Raw genomic sequence first — 15,548 nt, 5'->3', positions numbered from 1 at the left:
GCTTAGTCTCTTAAGCGTCTGCCTTCCCTCAGGTTATGATCCCAGGGTCCTGGGATCAAGCCCTTTATGGGGCTCCCTGCTCATTGAAGAATCTGCTTGTCTCTCTGCCGCTACCCCAGCTCATGCTTGCTCTTTCTCTCACTGTTTCTCTCTCTCTCTCTTTCAAATAAATAAATAATATCTTTTTAAGAAAAATAAGAAGGAAAGACAGAGAAAAATATTAGAGAATAATATTAGAAACATCTCCACAAAAAGGCATGAGATGAGGTTAGCTTCACAGGAACATTAACAAGCCTTCAGAAAGCAGAATATTTTATTTGTTTGCTTCATATATATGTTATTTCAAAATATTGAAAAACAATGGAAACTTTCATTTTATTGTTTATTTATTTTTTACTTTTAAAAGTAAGCTCCATGCCCCCATATGGGGATTTAACTCAAGACCCTGAGAACCAGAATTGCATACTCTACTGACTGAGCCAGGCAGGTGCCCCCATAAAATTTAAATTTTTTTTATTTTATTATATTATGTTAATCACCATACAGTACATCCCCAGATTCCGATGTAAAGTTTGATGCTTCATTAGTTGCATATAACACCCAGTGCACCATGCAATACATGCCCTCCTTACTACCCATCACCAGTCTATCCCATTCCCCCACCCCCTCCCCTCTGAAGTCTTCAGTTTGTTTCTCATAGTCCATAGTCTCTCATGTTTCATTCCCCCTTCTGATTACCCCCCTTTTCTTTATCCCTTTCTTCCCCTACCGATCCCTCCTAGTTCTTATGTTCCATAGATGAGAGAAATCATATGATAATTGTCTTTCTCTGCTTGACTTATTTCACTTAGCATTATCTCCTCCAGTGCCGTCCATGTTGCAGCAAATGTTGAGAATTCGTTCTTTCTGATAGCTGAGTAATATTCTTGTATATATGGACCACAGCTTCTTAATCCAGTCATCTGTTGAAGGGCATCTCGGCTCCTTCCATGATTTGGCTATTGTGGACAATGCAGCTATGAACATTGGGGTGCATATGGCCCTTCTCTTTACTACATCTGTATCTTTGGTAGAAAATTTAAATTCTTATAGAAAGAAAATGTAATACTGATACAGACACCTGAAAAGTAATATACAGGAAATGGAAATTTGCAGATCAGTATTACAACCTATTTTGCATATGATTGAAATGCAGTATCAACTGTGAGACTCCAATATCACAACCACATGTTCATACACCGTGACCATATGTGATTTACTGCAGACACGTGTACAAGTCGAATTCCGTGTTAGTATTTTTTTATATAAGATATCCTATTAATAAATCAATAGATGAAAATCACATTATCTCACTTTGACAAATGGAAAGCAAAGTCCTAACAAAAACTACATAAAATGGAAACAGACAGACACATTGTACCATGGTAACACTCTCTCTCTTACACGCCTAGACCTCAGCCCCACAGACAGGAAATTAGCTACTATGGTGGGGGGGCATTTCTACAAGATCAGGAAGACGTATATGTGACCTTAACTTCATTATTCTTCAACACCTTTCTGCAAGTAATAGACAATAAAAGTGAATAAGAAAAATTACTGGTTAGATCGCAGCATTGGTGGGAATAAAAAGTGAGTCATCCCTAAAGACCCAAATCTATGATTTCCCAATCCTTCCTGATAGAAATCAGCTCAATGAGCAGAAAGAGCAGGCATTCTTATGGAAGACTAACAGGAATACATAGGTCTGGAGAATTCTAGAGATTGGCAGAGGACCAAGATTAGAGACCCCAGATTCCTCATAATTCATGGGAGAGATGAGCACCATGGACCCGCCACCCCCAGTCCATAAACTTCAGTGCGGAGACCCTGTGTCCTAAAGTGATGGGGGCGATGACCTTTCTGTGTCCTTGGAGTTCCTTTGTCTAGGGAGAGGCTCCTGTGAGTGACAGGGGGGACAGGAAGGAAGGAGGAGCCCTCACTCCCAGGACATACCCTCGCATGGACTTGGCCCCAGGGTGGCAGCAGCAGGAGCAGCAGAAGCAGAAGCCACAGGTAGAGTCCGAGCAGGTCCCCATTTCCACAGGCCTGGAGCTCTGTGTGAGACCTGAGATCCTGTCATAGGACAGGCAGTGGGGAGCAGAACGTCCCCAGACTACAGCCCACGGATGGTCAGGGAGCCAGAGCTCTCAGGCCTGGAAACAAAGAAAGGGTCCCCAGAAGGTCTCATCATCATAATAGTTGAGGATTTGGCTCCCTATAGATGGTACCAGAACACATATTGGACACTCCTGATGTGTCAGCACTCAGACATAGCGATACTGTTTTGCTGGTTCTTTCCCAACTCATAATGGACTCTGTCCACTGCGTGTCCTGCCCCTGGTACCCAGAAATTTTGGCTCAATTTGAGAAAATGACAATATCTGTGGCTAACAAAGATGGGGTCCAGGGACAAATTTAAAAGAATGTGAAAAGAACCTGTGGACAAATTCCCTCGGATGGATCTCAGGCCCCAGGTTATACCAAACAAACAAAGGAAGCAGCTGACTTGGCCAGGAAGATAGCGCTGCACAGGGGGCCACGTTGCTGTGGGGACAGCAGGTTTGTGTCACTTCCCCACAGGCCCAGGGCACTGCATGAGCATGGAGTCTGCTGTCATGGGATGGGCAGTAGTAACCAACCTCGTCCTCAGCCTGGAGCCCAGGGATGTTCAGGGAACCTGAGTTGCCAGACCTGGAGCCAGAAAAGCAATCAGGGACCCCTGCAGGTGGATCTCTATCACGATGGATGACGGTTCTGGGGGGGTTCCTGGGAGCTGTTGGTACCAGCTCACATAATAGGCACTTCCGATGTGGAACTGCTTCCAGTGCAGGAGATGGGGACTGTCCGGCCCAGGGACCCACCCACAGAGGGCTTCTGAGTCAGCACATACTGGGCCCAGGACCCTGCAAGGGGGAGAGACAGGGACAGGGTGATGCTGCATTCTGCACACAAGAGGAGGAAGCAGAGCACACCTGTTCTCCCAGGGCCTCTTCCCCTGTCCCTGCCTCCAGTCACCTGTGCAGTGAGTGAGGAGGGTGAAGAGGAGAGGGAACAGGCCATGGTTCAGGTCATCCCTGGTCCTGTCTTCTGTGCCCCACAGCTGACCAGAGCCTCCCCTCATCTCTCCCTTCCCCTCCTCATCCTATGAGAGAGGGATGGCCCATCAATTCAAATGAGACCCAAGCTCTCTGACCCCTCCTTGGCCCTTGGGTCAGGTCCCTCTTCCTGAAGATGTCAGTGGGGCAGGTAGGGAAGGGGCTGTGTGGGGACAGGGGTGGGAGTCCCAGCTGTGAGCCCTGACCTAAGGCACAGGCAGGGCCAGGGGGCAGGTCCCATATCTAATCCCCCCTGACTCCTCAGAAATGGGACCTGAGTGCCCCCTGGTGTCCAGACTCAGGGAAACTATTGTTTGACTGGTAACCAGGGCCCATCAGACCCATCTGGAACCCCACCTGCTCAACTGTTTTGCCCTCTGTTCCCTGCATTAGGGCCTGACCAGGTGTTCCTATATGTCACTTCCCATACTGGAGGCTTCACTACAGGCTCAACTAAGAGTCTGCAGAGTGAGTCTCTCTGTGGCTCCCTTGCCTGTTCCTGGGTCAGCAGTGCACTGTGTGTCTTATACAAACTCCTCTTAGAGACCAGGATCAAATCCAGAGCAGAGAAAGGTCCTCACGGACACATGGTCCCTTCTGTGTTGGATGCTGGGACTTTCCTCTTATGTGCCTTCTCTCTAATTTCCAGGCTCTCCTTCCTCTGAGATTCCCTCAGCACAGGAGATGGGGAGCTCTTCACTCCAGGTTCTGAGTAGAAGCCATCATGTGCATTCCTAGAGGTTACACATTGAACATCTTTGTCACCTGTCACTCTTTCCACCTGCTTGAAACAACAGTCCTCCACACAGTGGGGCCATGATTCCCTCCCAGGATCTGTCTTCCCAGCACAGGCACAAGTCTGCCAGAGCCCTGCCACATGAGGCTGTGTGAGGCACTGACATCAAAGCACAAGGACAAACCAGCAGCAAGTTCTAGGAGAGAAGGACTGACAGCTGCAGATGCTATGATAGGGACCTATTGACAGATTTTCTGTGTCAGTCACCACTGAGCCAACCTCCTATTTATAAAGAATGTCTGTTATTTTATACATAATTCCATTCAGTAAGATTGATTGAATGGAACGGGAATGCCTTCTGTTCTCAGGAGAATAGGGGCTTATATACTGTGTTCTAAAATCACATATTTGTACCTTGCACCTGGTCTCCCAGGTAGGAAAGGTCAACGTGGTGCCCAGGAAACCCCCTTGAGGGGCCTGTTCCTATGAACTCAGAACCATCCTACTGACAAAATTAACAAACAGAGAGACAGCTTCCAAGACAGAGGGATTTGGGGTCAGACCACTCTGTGGGGAGAGCACAGATCTAGTCCCAGCAAGTGTGTCCAGCATGGTCAGGATTTTTTTAGCCCAGGAGGGCTCATGTGACAGCAAACCTATGAACAACTCACTGAACCAGGAGTCCAGGTCCTGTTGAGTGACAAGAAATCTGCCAATTTTCTTTTTTTTTTAAATCTCTGCTGACACAAGACCTACAGCTGTGGGACTTTCAGATGTTGGGAAGCACGGTGGGGGGAAGTTTACAGCCCCCTCCTTCCTGCCCCCACATCCCCACATCCCAGTCCCTCATGTTTCCCACTGTCTCCCTTAATGAGAACAAAGTATTGTTGATGGTTTGGGGCCCCTGAGGAAAAACAGTACAGTCCGGGACTTTAAGTACCATAGAAAAATAGTTCTATTTTGAATCTACACTCCAGAGCATTCTTAGGAATGAGAATATGGAGCATAAGAGAAATAATGACATATCTTAAAATATGCAGGCCCTCTTTTGTCTGGGATTCCTCCAACACTCCCCAAGGGTGGAACATCAGTTAATTCTGAAGTTTGCAAGAATCAATAGATCCCACGTGCAAATACCTAAAGGTAGATGAGTACATCCTTTTCAGGAAGTGTAAGAACTTTACTTTCATATTAGAGAAATGACTGGGGCAGGTCTGGGGGCACAGTTGTTTGAGTGACTCTTGGTTGGCTCTGCTATTAATCTCGGGGTCCTGAGGGGCATCTGGGTGGCTCAGGCAGTTAAGCATCAGCCTTCAGCTCAGGTCATGATCTCAGGGTCCTGAGCTCTAGCCCCCCACAGGGCACTGAGTGCAGAGTCTGCTTACACTCTCCCTCCATCACCCTCTGCCTCTCCCTGCTGTGCTCTCTCTCCCTCTCCCTCTCTCTCTCTCTCAAATCTATAAAGAGACTGACTGGGAGTGATGGGAACAGAAAACACGGAGCCTGGGGTGAGAGCAGGAAGGAGAATGTGAGGGGTTGCATGCAGCTGTGTGCTCAGCTCATTCTCTGGCCTAGTCTCCAGGGAAACTCGAGCACCATCCTCGCCAGTGTTCTCTGAAATCCTGACATGGAGACGGAGTGGAGACCTGAAGAGGCAGAGGGAGAAACTGAAGCCTGAGGGACAGGGGAGCAGAGCGGGAAGAGGAGGAGGGAGTGGGGGTGTTGTCAGGGAGCATCTGTGGGATCTGGTTCAAGTGCATGTACAGCTGTTTCAGAGGGAAGAGAGTGTCTGTGACCAGGGTTAGTGTCCATCCATCAGCTGTGGATGCATCAGCAGTGACACGAGGTCACACTTCATGGAATAAGAGGACGAAACTGATGTGAGGGTGAGTGTTCGCTGGGCAGCATTTTCACTGTGGAAACCGTGTTGATTCCTGTTCATCGTCTCCAGTTTGAGGGTGATGGGCAGCTGGGCTCTGATATTTCATCTGTCTGCGTCTTCCTGCGATGCCCCCATTTCGTCTCACATTATGGGCCTTACAGGAGTGTCTCTCTTTCCCTGATGAATGACAGATCATTCTGCAGAAGCGACCACCCCGCTGGGTCTGTCCATTTTGGGTCTTCTGGACAGAGGCTCAGAAACAAGATTCTTGTGTCCAGAGGTTTCTGACCCACTTCTTCCTCATCTGAGACCCTGTGAGGAATGGGAACTGCTCCCACCGCCATGAACCGTAGCTCAGAAATAGTCAGCCTCGTCCTCAGGCTGCAGCCTGGAGATGAGCAGAAGCCCTGCGCTGGCCGAGGTATCCTTGGATCCAGAGAAGTGGCTGGGGACCCCTGAGTCCTGGTGCTTAACTGAGTCTGAGGAGTAGTCCAGGAGATACCGGGGACGGCTCCTTGGCCGCTCCTGGAACCAGTAAATGTAGGAGCCGCCAATACGGAAGCCACTGCTCAGGGTGCAGGCGAGAGTCTGACTTTTGTTCGCAGACCTGCAGAAGGGAGCACAGCCGGGACAGGGAGCCTGCAGAAAGAGACACCCATGGGATATTGGAATGGGTCAAAGTAAATCTTTTCTAGACACTGAACCATAGGGGTGATGCAGTCTGATCCCTGAAGCCTGTTCTGCAGCGAGAGAGGAGCATGAGGAGGACAGGAGTGCAGACAATTGTGACACAGACACTGGTCCCCACAGGGGGCTGGGCTGCCTCAGGCCTCATTTTCCCCTCCAGCCTCTGCCCCAGGAGGGGCTGTCCATGCAAATGAGGCCCATCCAGTGAGTGTCCAGCCCCTCCCTGAGCCCAGGTGCTGGAGTTCAGCTCACACCCCACACTGAGGAGGATGCAGGGGCTTTGGCCCTGGGGACAGCCCTGGGAGGAACCACCTGCTGGGACCACACACAGGTCCCCTGGGGAGACTCTGCCAGGCCAGAGGGGACACACCTGCTGAGTCCCATCTGGGAGTACTGTACCAGGCCCCCAGGCCCAGGCTCCTTTGAATGCTTCTCATTAATGAAATGCTTAGGGAGCAAGAGCCAGTCCCATCGCACCAAATGCTGGTCAAAGGGACACATGTCAGTCACCATGGCCCGAAGCCCTGAGAGTCGAGCTGGTGTCTGCACCTCACTAGGTCTGATTTCTAGATACTATGATTTTTTAGGTCCGCTGATGATATTGTTGAGTCTCCCCTCAGAACGAGTCCTGGTCTATCAGAATGTAAACACGTACATATATTATCTGAAATTTAGTAAGAGGAAAATCTCTTTCTCATGGAGATCAGAAGCCAGTAGGGGGAGCTCTCAAAACCACAACTCCTCAAATGCAGACCCAGCAGGAGAAGACAGACCTTGCAAGTCTGCACTATGTTAGCTTCTCCCTTACTGCCTCAGGAAGAAAAAGACTTCCCCCTTCCCTGGCAACAGCCCAGCCAATGAGAAATTGTCACATCTCAACAAATGACAAGCCGTTTTACCTAGAATTCCCCTTTCCTCCCTTAGACTTTTGTCTTTCACAGCCCTTCCACACTCACCCTTTGCTCTGTAAAAGAGCTTCCTTATCCTTTGTTCTCTGGACTTGCCGGTGGTTTTCTCATACCTTACCTGTCCTGGATTTCCGTTTTCTACTTTTCTTGAATATAATCCATTATCACAGGGAAAATAAAAGGCACGTTTGAGTTTAATGCTCAGAAAAACAACAGAGGTAGCCAATGTCCCCCACAGGAGATTCCAGAGAAACCTGAAGGACCCATATGTGCCACACCTGACGTGAAATACCAGGGGAGAGTGGATCTGTTTTGTTTGCGTGTGTGAATGTACTATGACGGTTCTTCGGGGTATCAGTATACATTGGACACTTTCTAGGATCTAAAGATTCTCAGCGATATGTTCAAAAGGTCACAGTTAGGTAAAAATTCATAAGATATGAAATAGTCATGACATCTGTATTTTCAGTTAGATTTGTTAATAAAGGAAAATTAATAAATTCTATAGACCAATCATTTGCGAGTGTAAAACATGAGATTTTTCTTTATAACGTTAGGTTTATCTAAGTAGGTGTTTTGTGCATAACTCTGTCATATACTTCTTATGGGGATTTTTTCCCAAGCTTTACCATTTGCAAATAAGCAAATAATGGAATAGTACCAGACATATGATCAATTCAAATATGATAAAATAATAAAATAATATTAATTTCATGCCTTAATTCCATGTTGGTCATTTTCTGTTTCCTAGCAATATCTGTATTCATTTTAAAGTCCTACTACAGAGAGGACTTCAGACCAGAGCAGAAACTCGCATTTGCTCAGAGTACCCTGCATATACCCTTGCATGAACGCAGCAAATGTTCCCAGACTCGTTGTTGGATCTTTTGTAAAAAATGCAGAATCTTCAGGAAAGAGTTGAAGATCCTTAGGAAATAATTTAGTAAATAAACCCCTGGTTCCCTCAGGCACTCCCTCCTCATATCATTCAGACAGAACCTTCACAGAGACAGCCAATGGCTTACAATCCTTCAGTTGTTCCTAATTTCTTTTGCATAAATTGTAACACATTAGCCTCTCTGAGATGTACTTTCATGTTGTGGCCACACCCACCTGCAGAGGGACCTACAGCTCAGGACCTTGTCCTCAGTGCCCTGGCTTCATCACCCCACTGTCCTTGAACCCATTGAACTGTGAAGCTTCCCATGGCCTCCACACCAACTTCACTGTCAGGAGCAGGTGGGCTTTATCCCCGATGACAGTGGGGGCACACATGTTGGCACGTTTGACTATCGCTTCATAGCAGGTTTCACACACATTGTCACTGGTAGGAACACACAATTAATTATGTCTTGTGGACATATTTGATGTTGCACAAAATCATACAGAATGAAACCCTGCACCCATTCTCCTACCACAGCCGTCATCAACACTAGGGAGATTTTGATTTGAACAAGGCCTAAGCAACACCTAAGGTCTAAGTCCTACTTTGCTTTCTTCACCCACTTCTCCTTGGCAAAACCCTGTCTTCTGTGAACACAGAACCCACACACCAGACACTCCAGCATCATGAGATTTCCTCCCAAGACCTTTTGGGATTTGGGCTTGAGGAGTTAATATTGGACTTTCCCGAACCAGAGTGGATTTTGAGCTCAGTATCTAATATCCTTTGACAACTGATCATCTCACAATCTCTTGGTCAAGTGAACTTTTAGCAGGAATTCATTCAACTGAACCATATTCTTCAGTTTCTTTGCAAATTCATGTGTCTCCTTCCTTAGCATTTACTCCACCATCTATCTGCTTCCTGTGCTTCCTTTACTCCAGACTAGATAACTTCATGTCCTTCTCTGTATGTATAAATTATTACTCAACATTAAAGAAGGAAAAAATCATACCTAGATGTCATCATTCTAACTGGGATAAGTCAGTCCCTGAAGGGCAAATCCTACCTGATTCCACTCATATGAAGATTCTAAACAGTGAAACTCACAGAAGAAAAGAAAAGAAGGGTGGTTGCCAGGATTGGGGGAAAGGAAATGGGAAATAGTTGCTCAGGGAGTCTAAGGTTTCCGTTTTTCAGGATAAATAAGCTGCAGAGATTTGTGACAGAACATAGCCTCTCTAGCTTATAATACAATATTGTGTCCTTTAAAATATGTTGAGGAAATAGATCACATGTCATGTGGTGAGGGAGAGAGGAGCACTAGTCATGAGGTAGGGAGTCTGTTTTGGGTGATGAGGTGAAAACAATAGTTGGTTTCATAACATATTAGTTTATTGATTTGACTCTTTTTTCAAAAAGTATCAAGCATATGCAGAATTATTTGGAAGTAGGAAAAATAGGGTCACTACCTGGCAATAGAAAGTGAGGGCCATCCGTGAGTACTTGTTACAAATCAACAAAGGGAGTGGATGGGGCACCAACAGGGAAGTGGAGTCACTGGTGGAGAATGAGTGGAGTTAGAGGAACTGGAGAAACCACATCAATAAGGAGCAGCTGGAAGAGAATCAAACCTACCGGAGAAGGTGAGGGAGCCCCACTGCCATCTGTCACTCTAATAGTTTATGTATTATCACAATTGACTTCTTTCTACTTCTGCTTTGATGTCAAGGCAACAAGGCAGGAGGCAGAGGCGGAGAAATAGCACCTCCTCATATTCGAGTGAGGATGGGCAGGAGAATATTGGTGAACATGAAAGAAACTGTACATTTCTGTCCCTCTCCCTGCTGCTTTCTTTATTCCCTTAGACTCCGCTGTCCCTCTTCACTGACCTAACATCATGGGTCATCATCATCATCACCATCATAACTGTAATCTGTTATTTATAACTCCACCAGGATTAGTCCCAGTCACCTCAGGAACCAACCCACACATCCAATCTGCCATGTTGCTTCCTCTCCACTTGACCCCCCAGCTGCCTGTGGCTGCAGGTGCACATGGTCATGCTGACTGCTCCCCTGTAAGTGTGATACCTGCTCTGGGGTGTCCCTAGTTGAAACACTCTGTGGTACTTCCTTTCTCATATCCCTCTCTGATGCAAGTTTATGTCTTTCCTTTCTGGTATATATGGCCACGTTTCCCACAGTTTGCTTGAAGTTAGAAAGTATCTTCCATCCATACTCCAAATAGGAAAATAGAAGCTAGAAGATAGGACTCGGCTGGACCCAAGCTTACTCGTTCCGCAAAAGTCTCTCCTGGTGCTTCAATATCTCCCACAGCTCCGCCAAACTCCTCCTAGCCAGTTCCTCAGGAACTTGGGGTTCGAAGCTGCAGGACAGTGAGCACATTCTCTAGGGGCTGAGGCTGGCGAGGCGGCGGGCAGTCAGCTTCCTTGGCAGCCCCCACTGCCAGTGCCAGATCTGCTGCTGGTGTGGACTCCAAGGTAGGAGCGGGAGTCGCCATTTTCCCAGAAGAACAGGTCTTCTTTGAGCCAAATTGAGGTTTATTGAAATACCAGAAACAAACACAGATGGCGGAGAAGTGGGTGACCCCTTTTTCAGCCGGTCCCCTGAGTCGAGCTGGATAGGTACCAGACCTGCCTGAACATCCATTGAATCAGCCTGAGACACAGGGACATATATCTGGATCTCTACAAATGAACAACTTCAGTGCTGAGTATTGAGGTATGAGGCAGGGAACCGTGAAACCGTGCACAGATATTGGAAGATAAATGGAAGGGGCAGGTAGCCACTGCATTAGGGTGCCGGGAAGCAGGATCCACCAGCACGGGGGAGTGGGTGGACTCGCGGATGGCACCCGCAAGACAGGAGACTGACATCATGAGCTGGAAGCATGCACCACCAGACATCTCATGGAACTCGGGAATCCCGGTGTGCTCATTGGATCCAGACTGAGACCGGGAGCTCCGGGGCATGCATGGGGCATTTGGCGGCTGGCGGCTGGCAGCGTTAGAAACACAAAGGACAGAGACACGCTGGCCCTGGAAGTGATGTCTGGGACGCCGGGTATGGGGCGCACATCCCGGGACGCTGCAGGGTTGAGCAGCACCAACAGAAACAGTGTTAAAGTGGTCAGAATATCAGTGGAGAGCGGTCTGCAATTCCTCTGTTCTCTGACAGAGGCTGAGATTCGGCCACTGCTGCTCTGACTCTCAGAAGAGGCACAGCAGACCACCAGGGAAAGCCGCAAGAGATCAAAAGCCTTGAAAGACCGGCTCACAGCATGCCCATCCCCATCCACCCTCGCAGGGGACACAGAGACTCTACCAAAACAGGGTTGCCTGAGTATCTGCACAGCAGGCCCCTCCCCCAGAAGGAAGGCTGAAAAATCAAGAAGTCCACAACCCGGGGAGCCCGGGTGGCGCGGTCATTGAGCACCTGTCTTCAGCTTAGGGCGTCATCATGGTGTTCCGGAAAAGAGTTCTTCATCGGTCTCCTCCGCTGGGAGCCTGCTTCTTCCTCACGCACTCCCCTGCTTGTGTTTCCTCTCTTGCTGGTTGGCTCTCTACAACATAAATAAATAAATAAAATCTTTAAAGAAGAAGTCCACATCCCAAAGACCCCTATAAAACAAGGGTGCATGGCCTGGGTCCCAATAAATAATTTGGGCTCTGGACAACCCCACAACCTCTCATCAGAATGACAAGAGGGAGAAGACCCCCCCAGGAAAGAAAAGACAGTGAGTCTGTGGCCTCTGCCACAGAAATAATGGATATGGATGTAACCAAATTATCAGAAATGGAATTCAGAGTAATAATGGTCGAAATGATGAGTAGAGTTGAAAAAAGTATTATCAAAAATGTTACTGAGAATATAGAATCCCTATGGAGTGAAATGAGAGCGAATCTGACAGAAATTAAAAATTCTATGAGCCAATGCAGGCAAAACTAGAGGCTCTGATAGCCAGGGTCACCGAAGCAGAGGAACGTATTAGTGAATTGGAGGATGGGTTGGTAGAGGAAAAAACAAAAATAGAAGCTGGACTTATAAATATTCACACCCAAGAATGTAGGTAATGGGAGATTACTGACTCAATGAAACGATCCAATATCAGAATCATTAGCATCCCCAAGGGGGTGGAAAAAAACAGAGGTTTAGAAGAGATATTTGAACACATTGTAGCTAAAAACTTCCCCAATCTAGCGAGGGAAACAAACATTCATGTCCAAGAGGCAGAGAGTTCCCCTCCCAAGCTCAACCATGACAAACCTGTGCCACATCACGTCATAGTGCAATTCACAATATTAGATCCAAGGATACAGGATTGAAAGCAGCCAGGGCAAAGAAATTTTTCACAAACCAAGGGAAAGGTATCAGAATTATGATATGCCTGTCTACACAGACTTGGAATGAGAGAAAGGGTTGGAGGGGGGGCATTTTTAAAGCTCTTTCAGAGAAAAACGTGCACCCAAGGATCCTTTGTCCATGAAGGCTCTCATTCAGAATTGATGGAGAAATAAATATGTTCCAGAATCGCCAGTCATTAACCAACTTCGTAACCATGAGACCAGCCCTACAGGAGATATTAACGGGGGTTTTAGAAAAGTAAAAACGCCCCAAGAGTGATACAGAACAGAAAGCCACAAGCGATAATAACAAAGACTTTATTGGCAACATGGCATTATTAAAATTCTATCTCTCAGTTCTCAGTGACAATGTGAATGGTTAAACACTCCCATAAAATGCCACATGGTTGTAGATTGGATAAAAAGAAATGACCCATCCATTTGCTGTGTACAAGAGACTTATTTTGAACCCAAAGATGAATTCAGAATGAGAGTAAAGGGATGGATTACCATCTTTTATGCAAATGGACCTCAAAAGAAAGCTGGGGTAGCAATTCTCATATGAGATAGATTGGATTTTAAACTAAGGACAATAGTTAGGGATGCAGAAGGGCACTATATTATTCTTAAAGGAAGTATTCAACAAGTGGATATGACAATTACAGATATATATGCCCCCAACAGGGGAGCAGCAAGATACACAAGCCAACTCTCAACCAGAATAAAGAGACATATAGATTAAAATATATTAATAGTAGGGGACCTCAACACCCCAATATCAGAAGTAGACAGAACACCCTGGAAAACCTAAGCAAAGAATCAAAGCCTTTGAATGCAATACCCGACGAGTTGGACCTCATAGATATATATAGAACACTACACCCCAGAACCAAAGAATACTCATTCTATTATAATGTCCATGGAACATTCTCAAGAATAGATCATGTTCTGGGACACAAAACAGGTCTCAACTGATACCAAAAGATTGAAATTATCCCCATGCATATTCTCAGACCACAACGCTCTGAAATTGGAACTCAACCACAAGGAAAAATTTGGAAGAAACTCAAACACTTGGAGACTAAGAACCACCCTGCTCAAGAATGACTCGATAAAACAGGAAATCAATAATCAATTAAAGCAATTTTTGGAAACCAAAGAGAATGAAAACACAACACTCCAAAACCTATGGGATACTGCAAAGGCAGTCCTCAGGAGGAAATACATAGCTATCCAAGCCTCACTCAGAAGAATAGAAAAATTGAAAATGCAGTTTTTTTATTCTCACCTCAACAAGTGGGAACAGCAACAGAGGGACAGGCCTAATCCACTCACCAGGAAACAGTTGACCAAAATTAGAGCAGAAATCAATGAATTAGAAACCAGAAGTACAGTAGAGCAGATCAACACGACTAGAAGTTGGATCTTTAAGAGAATCAATAACATTCACAGACCACTGGCAAGACTTATTCAAAAGAAAACAGAAAGGACCGAAATTAAAAATTATGAATGAAAAAGGAGTGGTCACCACTGGCAAAACTTGTCCAAAAACAAAGAGAAAGGACTGAGATTATTAAAATAATGACTGAAAAGGGAGGAGGTCACGACCAGCACCATTGAAATTGCAAGGATTATTAGAAACTTTTATCAACAGCTATATGCCAAAAAACTAAACAATCTGGAAGAGATGGAGGCCTTCCTGGAAACCTATAAACTACCAAGACTGAAACAGGAAGAAATAGATTTCTTAAATAGGCCAATTAACTATGAAGAAATTGAGTCAGTGATAAACAACCTTCCAAATAATAAAACTCCAGGCCCAGACGGTTTTCCTGGGGAATTCTACCAAACATTCAAAGAAGAAATAATACCTATTCTCCTAAAGCTATTTCAAAAAATAGAAACAGAAGGAAAGCTACCAAACTCATTCTATGAGGCTAATATTACCTTGATCCCCAAACCAGGCAAAGACCCCCTCAAAAAGGAGAATTACAGACCGATTTCTCTAATGAATATGGATGCCAAAATCCTCAACAAGATCCTTGCTAATAGAATCCAACAGTACATTAAAAGGATTATCCATCATGACCAAGTGGGATTCATACCTGGGATGCAAGCATGGTTCAACACTCGCAAATCAATCAATGTGATACATCATATCAACAAGAAAAGACTCAAGAACCATATGATCCTCTCAATTGATGCAGAAAAAGCATTTGACAAAATACAGCATCCTTTCCTGATTAAAACCCTTCAGAGTGTAGGAATAGAGGGTACATTTCTCAATCTCATAAAAGCCATCTATGAAAAGCCTACTGCAAGCATTATTCTCAATGGGGAAAAGCTGGAAGCCTTTCCCTTAAGATCAGGAACACGACAAGGATGCCCACTCTCGCCACTATTATTCAACATAGTACTAGAAGTCCTTGCAACAGCAATCAGAAGACAAAAAGGGATCAAAGGTATCCAAATCGGCAAAGAAGAAGTCAAACTGTCTCTCTTTGCAGATGACATGATACTCTATATGGAAAACCCAAAGGAATCCACTCCCAAACTATTAGAAGTTATAGAACAATTCAGTAAGGTGGCAGGATACAAAATCAATGCCCAGAAATCAGTTGCATTTCTATACACGAATAACGAGACTGAAGAAAGAGAAATTAGGGAATCCATCCCATTTACAATAACACCAAAAACCATACGTTACCTTGGAATTAACTTAACCAGAGACGTAAAGGACCTATATCCTAGAAACTATAGATCACTTTTGAAAGATATTGAGGAAGACATAAAAAGATGGAAAAATATTCCATGCTCATGGATTGGAAGAATTAACATAGTTAAAATGTCCATACTACCCAGAGCAATCTACACTTTCAATGCTATCCCGATCAAAATACCGAGGACATTTTTCAAAGAACTGGAACAAATAGTCCTTAAATTTGTATGGAA

The 15,548-nt window shown here is 45.6% G+C and overlaps 1 gene segment (V, D, J or C); it reads right to left on the bottom strand.

Annotated features, from left to right (window-relative positions):
* Positions 1-6,106: 6,106 nt before the first annotated feature.
* Positions 6,107-6,952, bottom strand: LOC117797803. The segment is given in 2 exon segments: positions 6,107-6,359; positions 6,810-6,952. Coding segments are annotated over 2 exon segments (396 nt in total).
* Between the last annotated feature and the right edge of the window lie 8,596 nt (positions 6,953-15,548).

Source organism: Ailuropoda melanoleuca, unplaced genomic scaffold (genome assembly GCF_002007445.2).
Source record: "Ailuropoda melanoleuca isolate Jingjing unplaced genomic scaffold, ASM200744v2 unplaced-scaffold1424, whole genome shotgun sequence".
NCBI lineage: Eukaryota > Metazoa > Chordata > Mammalia > Carnivora > Ursidae > Ailuropoda > Ailuropoda melanoleuca.
The sequence above is the reverse complement of the archived record's forward strand: the minus strand, read 5'-3'. Positions and strand labels throughout refer to the sequence as shown.